General features: G+C 50.7%; 1 protein-coding gene across 3 annotated transcripts in view; it reads left to right on the top strand.

Annotated features, from left to right (window-relative positions):
- Positions 1 to 2,345: 2,345 nt before the first annotated feature.
- The window catches only part of Ubr5 (ubiquitin protein ligase E3 component n-recognin 5), a 113,019-nt gene continuing 109,364 nt past the window's right edge, over positions 2,346 to 6,000 (top strand). For 2 of the 3 annotated variants that reach the window (XM_021216880.1, XM_021216879.1), the window contains exon 1: positions 2,346 to 2,846. In XM_021216880.1, the coding sequence (XP_021072539.1) occupies positions 2,785 to 2,846 (62 nt within the window). In that variant the 5' untranslated portion in view covers positions 2,346 to 2,784. The remainder of the gene's footprint in view (positions 2,847 to 6,000) is intronic. The other variant, XM_029548021.1, reaches the window with a different exon arrangement.

Below are 6,000 nucleotides of genomic sequence, written 5' to 3'. Positions count from 1 at the left end.
CTGGCTGTCCTGGAACTCACTTTGTAAACCAGGCTGGCCTCGAACTCAGAAATCTGCCTGCCTCTGCCTCCCAAGTGCTGGGATTAAAGACATGCGCCACCATGCCTGGTGAGAAGGGTTTTTTCTGGATATCCCTGGCTGTCCTTCAACTCACTCTGTAGACCAGGCTGGCCTTAAACTCAGAAATCTGCCTGCCTCTGCTTCCTAAGTGCTGGGATTAAAGGCGTGCACCACCACTGCCCAGCCGGGGTGGGGCATTCTTATTCAAACCACCACACTGCCATCCCCCGTCTTATTTCTTCATGTAATATATGATTACTACTACATGCTTTAGGTGAGGAGAGAGACTGAACTTTAGGTATAGAAAACTTGGAGTGGATAAATGAGGCTGGATGCATAATGGAAAGAAAGGTGGAGAAGGGAGGTTTGGAAGAAAGAAACATGGCAAAGCCGAGGGGCTGGGCGTGAGCCCTGGTCAAGAGCATCTGAAGCCGTCATGCTCAGATCATCCTTGAGGCTCTCTCTGTCTAAGACTTTTCTTAGTTCTCTTGGCTGTAACCATTCCCTCTTTTAACAGCACTCTTGTTGCATTTACCATGCCTATCTATTTGGATTGATTTTACACTGTTACACACTAGACGGGAGGTATGCTATTGTGAATGGACTCAGAGTCACCACTGGTTGTCTGAGCCTCAGCACTAAGGTGTTTGGGCTCTGGAATCCTTATGCAACAAGGACTTTTTTCCACCTCTCCTAGACAGGGTATCTCTGTGTATATTCCTAGCTTTCCTGAACTCACTGTGTAGACCAGGCTGGCTTGGAACAGAAAGAGCGCTGCCTACCTCTGCCTCCAGAGCACTGGGATTAAAGGTGTGGATCACCACTGCCGGGCTAACCAGGACATCCTTTGCCTTACAGAGTGAGGTGTACTGTACTTGGAGCCATCGGCAGTATAAAGCAGTGCACATGACATATTAAAATTTCTCATTATGTCTATGAAAGCTGTGTGCCTGACACATCTTTTTGCTTGATGTACAGTATTTAGACCCTGTGTATAACAAAATGCTATAACAGGGTAAATAATTAAGGCCACTTGGTTAAGTAGCAGAATCAGGACTGAAATTCTACTTTGTCTGGCTCTAGAACCAGCAGTGTCCATCACACGGACTTGAGAAATAAAAAAATCAAAGTAGCAATTACAGGATGGTTGGCAGTCATGGGATGCAACACTTTCAGTGGCTTAACTCACTATTACTTGACTGACACAGGGTCTTACTGTGTAGTTCTAACTGGCCTGGAACTCTTAGATCAGGCTGGCCCACAACTTAGATGTTTGTCTGCCTCTGTCTTCTGAGTGCTGGGACAAAGGTGTGCATCATTGCCCAGCCCTGAACACTTTGTAGTTTATCTAGGTGAAAACTGGAGCTGATAGCCAACTAAAAATGATTCCTTATCTGTCTCATTGTACCCAGTAAATCTTGATTTCTAATTTTCTAATTTTTCATAGTATTTTTCAAAAGAACTTCCTAAAGAAGAGAAGAAAACTGCTCTGCTGTGCAATCATTAATGTTGTATACCCGATTTAACGAACGACTGTTACAGACTGGAGAAGAGGCTTCAGGTTTTTAGCGGCATTCGATATTTCGAAAGGATCACAGAAAACTTTAAGAAGGAAACTGTACCGGTTCGGGGGTGAGGGTACGCGGAGGAGGAAGAATTTCTTAAGTTGTAGTTCTGATACCCCAGATCACAAGAAATCTCCCTACAACAGGTGCATATCATCTTTCATTAAAGTATACACACACACACACAGCCACCCCATATAAAAACCACACGAGTAACAAAAAAAGAAGTGGAAATTTCCACTTTGTGTAGTTAGTTGCACGATGGTAGTGCTGATGAAAGCTGCTACACAGTCACTTCCAGGATCCTACTATCAGGTTTTGATAAGGCTCTTACGTAACTGCCTGCCGTAGGAAGCCGAGCATCTCTGGTTCCTCAGGGTACCTTTCTCTTAAATATAAACGCGGCTGGAGGACGAGAAACAACAAGAAGCCATTCGCATATGCACAACCATTGGGGATCCGGGAGGGAAAGAAGCCCGGTGCGCGTGCCCTTTCGCCCGGCTTCCCGAGCACGTGCTCTCTGGAACACGCCGCCCCGCCCCGGGGGGCCGGGCTCGCGGCCCAGCGCGCCAATAGGCGAGCCCCTTACAGCCCCGTGGCCCGACAACGTTAAGCGGCCCAATCGCTGGGGCCCGGCCGCCCGTTTCCCGGAGCCCCGCCCCGCGCGCAGAGCCCCGCCCCCGCGGCCCCGCCCTCCGCCCCTCCCCCGCCGGTCGGCGCCCAGGCTGCGAGACGGAGAAACTGGGGCAGAAGTGAAGATGGCGGCGGCGGCGCTGGCGGCGGCGGTTCGTCGCCAGTGACGCGCGCTGCGGGCTGCTGTCCCTCCCCGCTCCCCGCGTCCGCCGCGTCCGCCCCGGCACCCCTCCACCCGCAGCCCGCCGCTCGCCGCGCTCCGGGCCGCCCTCGTCCGTGCGCGCCGTGGCCGGCCGAGCGGGCGGCGCGTTGATCCGCCCTCCCGCCCGCCGCGCCGGACCGCCGGGCCGCGGACACACGCTCGGCGGGGAGCCGGCGGTCCCTGCGCGCTCGCGGCCCTCCGTTTGGGGACCGGGAGGAGGAGGCGGTGGCGGCGGCCGTGGGATCCGGGGACGGGAAGGGGATCGGGGGGCCGGGCGACAGCGGGAGCGGCTCGTTCCCGGGAGCGGGGCGCGCAGGCGGTACCATGACGTCCATCCATTTCGTGGTCCACCCGCTGCCGGGCACCGAGGACCAGCTCAATGACAGGTAATGGGGCGGGGGAGGGGCACCTCCCTCCCTTTTCCCCTCCCCCACGGCCGCGCCGGGGGCCCTACCGCCCCCTGTAGGCCCGGTGTGGGCCAAACTTGGGAGCCTCGGGCCGCGGGGCGGGGGCCGGCGCGGTGTGGACGCGGCTGCGGTGTAGACGGCCCGGCGCGCTGCCCCCTCCCCCTCCCGCGAGGAGCCTCGTTGAACTCGGCGGAGCCGGGGGCTCCCGGCCCAGGCCGGAGGAATCCATATTAGTCAAAGTTGAATTGAGACAGACAATGCGGATGGGGGATGGTGGAGGTGGAAAAGAGAGGGAAGAGGAGCGGCGGGTTCGGGGGCTCCCGCGAGTCGTGTCCCGGGGGCTGGGTTTCCCCGGGGAGGCGGGGGGGGGGGTGGGGGGGGGGGAGAGATTCCCGGCAGACCGCGGGTTGGGAGGGGGAGGAGGGAGGGAGCGCCATGATTATTGTTATTATTATTAGATTTGAGCCCCTGCAGCGAGGTTGACTGCCCCGGGAGGGGAATGAAGTCAGGCGGGGGTTGGGGAAGTGGATTGGATTCCCTTTGCTCTCCTTCCTTCGAAATGGTACTGCCGAACTGCTCCCGGGCCCCTGCGGTGAGAGCCTTTTTGTTTCCTTTTTTATTCTAATGATAGTGTTTTCTGGAGTTGTAATTTGACAGCTGAAAAACCGTGAGTGGAGTGTCAAAGGAAAATTCTTCGGTTTGCAGTTCGCAGTGCTGCTTTTCTTAACGCGCTGTGAATTTCTGGGTTGGGTTTGCTACGGGCAGAGGAGGAATTTTGATTTAAAATATTTGAAAAATCTCATAAGGCTGTTTTGATTTGGATTCTTCCCCTTCCGTCTGCCACAGTGCCTTACCACTTTAGGATATTGAATTGAGTTGCCGGGCCACATGCTCACTGGGACCCAAGATAAAGCAGGAAAAAAAGTCCCCGTACTGTTGCAAAACAGACTGGGAGGTTGAGGGAGGCCTCCATTAAAGCATGTCTTGAGATCTAGGACTCACATCTAATGATGGGCCAAATGTTTACTGGTCGGAAAGTGGATCGTTTTAAGCTTCCTTTTCCTCGCATACATCGCTGCTGGCTTCTTTTGCATGTGGAAGGCCAGCAAGTTTAGACTCAAGGTGTAATTTTTGCTGAGTGACCTGGTGACTTAGGTTGCGTGATGCCCAGTTTGTCTCGCTCTTCCCTGAGAGAGGAAGAGACCTAGCTTGGCCTCTGATGTGTCAGTGTTATCTTCACCTCGGTCTGGGCTGGCAGCTTTTAGATCCTGGGCTGGCAGTCTAGTTTCTGGCTTGAAGTGGGGATTTGTCTAATCTTTACTGTAGCCTATTGTTTAAATACGTATTTGTAAATAAAACTCAAATGCGTTTTGAAAAGGTTACTTGGAGTTGTCTTATAGTTTGTTAACAATCTTTAAGCTATTTAAACATTTTGTTAATAGGATCCTTACTCTGACTTACTTTCATTAGAGATGTTTACAACGTCAGCAGAAGGCTTGGAGGGTGTTGGGGGTGGTGTAAGTCTTAGAATCAGATCAGTAGGGAGGAAAGCTCTACTGCCGTTTAGAGAAGTGTGCTGGTCGTGTTTGAGTCATTTGCTTGTAACTTAGACATTTGCACCAGAGAACCTACGTAGGGCAGGCTTTTTGTGGTTGTCCTAACTTTATGTACCAAGAACTTTAAATAGTGTATTCAATTGAGAGTGCATGCCATGATCTTAGCCTTTATGTTACCAATCTTCTATTTATTATTTAATTATTTATACAGGTTACTGGCTGGCCTAGAATTCACTATGTATCTGTCGGATGATGACCTTGTACTTCTTACCCTACAGCCTCTACCTCCCCAGTGCTGTGATTACAGGCCTGAGCCACCACACCCTGGAATAGAATCCAGGGCTTCATGCTTCTAGACAGATGCTCTACTTACTAACTGTCCTATATCTCCCCTGTGTGTTGGACGTTTCAAATCACTTTTTAGTGTTTTGTTGTTGTTGTTCTTGTTTTTCGAGACAGGGGTTCTCTGTAGTCCTGGCTGTCCTGGAACTCACTCTGTAGACCAGGCTGGCCTCGAACACAGAAATCCGCCTGCCTCTGCCTCCCAAGTGCTGGGATGAAAGGCTTGTACCACCACTGCCTGGCTTACTGTATTTTTTTTTTTTGTTTGTTTGTTTGTTTGTTTTTAAACTTCAGCTGTTTGAGAAATTTGCACAGAGGATCTTTTTAAAAAGCTATTTTCCCAGTCTCAGCTTTTCCTAAAGCCCATGCACTGTGTTAAGAATATTTAGGTACTTGTGACTTTGCTGTAGGAGTGCACACTTTGTGTGTGTATCTGTGTATATCTATCTAGAGATCTAGACAGACAGACAGTCTGTTGCCCAGGCTGGTTTTGAATTCACAATCTTCTTGCCTTAGCTTCCTGGTTGCTGGGATTATGGATGTGTGCAATAACAGTTGGGCTGAGTTCCTAATTTTGTTTTTATTTTATGTGTATATATGTGGTTAAGAGCACCGATTGCTCTTCCAAAGGTCCTGAGTTCAAATCCCAGCAACAACATGGTGGCTCACAACCATCCGTAACAAGATCTGACACCCTCTTCTGGAGTGTCTGAAGACAGCTGCAGTGTACTTACATATAATAAATAAATATTAAAAAAAAATGAATGCCTACATGTATCCATCAGTACCATGTGTGCAGCTGGTGCAGGAGGAGATCAGAATAGGGTGTCAGATCCCTGGATTGTTGATTAAATATTGTGAGCTGCTGGGTACGAGTGATGAAATGTACCCACAACCTCAGCAAAAGCAGCAAGTGTTGTTAACTGCTGCGCCATCTTCCTAGGCCCCTGGCACGGGTGTCTTACGGAGTAAGGGAAAAGACAAGAGACTTTCACTTAGAGTAAGTATGATTGTTAAGGTGGTAGGATAACAAAACTAGGGAAGTGCATCAGGTGAGACCAGGATCTCTGTGCTGCTTTGCTGGAGAGTGAGTGCGTGGCCTTAGGTAGTTGGTTTGTGGCAGAAGAGTCCATTTTTATTTAAATGTTGCTTCTGGAGATGGAATTTGGACCCCCATGGTGCATAGGTAGTACTTTACCCACAGAGCCATTCCCCAGCCCCCCAGTGAATTTGTG

Source organism: Mus pahari, chromosome 17, assembly GCF_900095145.1.
Source record: "Mus pahari chromosome 17, PAHARI_EIJ_v1.1, whole genome shotgun sequence".
NCBI classification, from domain to species: domain Eukaryota; kingdom Metazoa; phylum Chordata; class Mammalia; order Rodentia; family Muridae; genus Mus; species Mus pahari.
The sequence above is the reverse complement of the archived record's forward strand: the minus strand, read 5'-3'. Positions and strand labels throughout refer to the sequence as shown.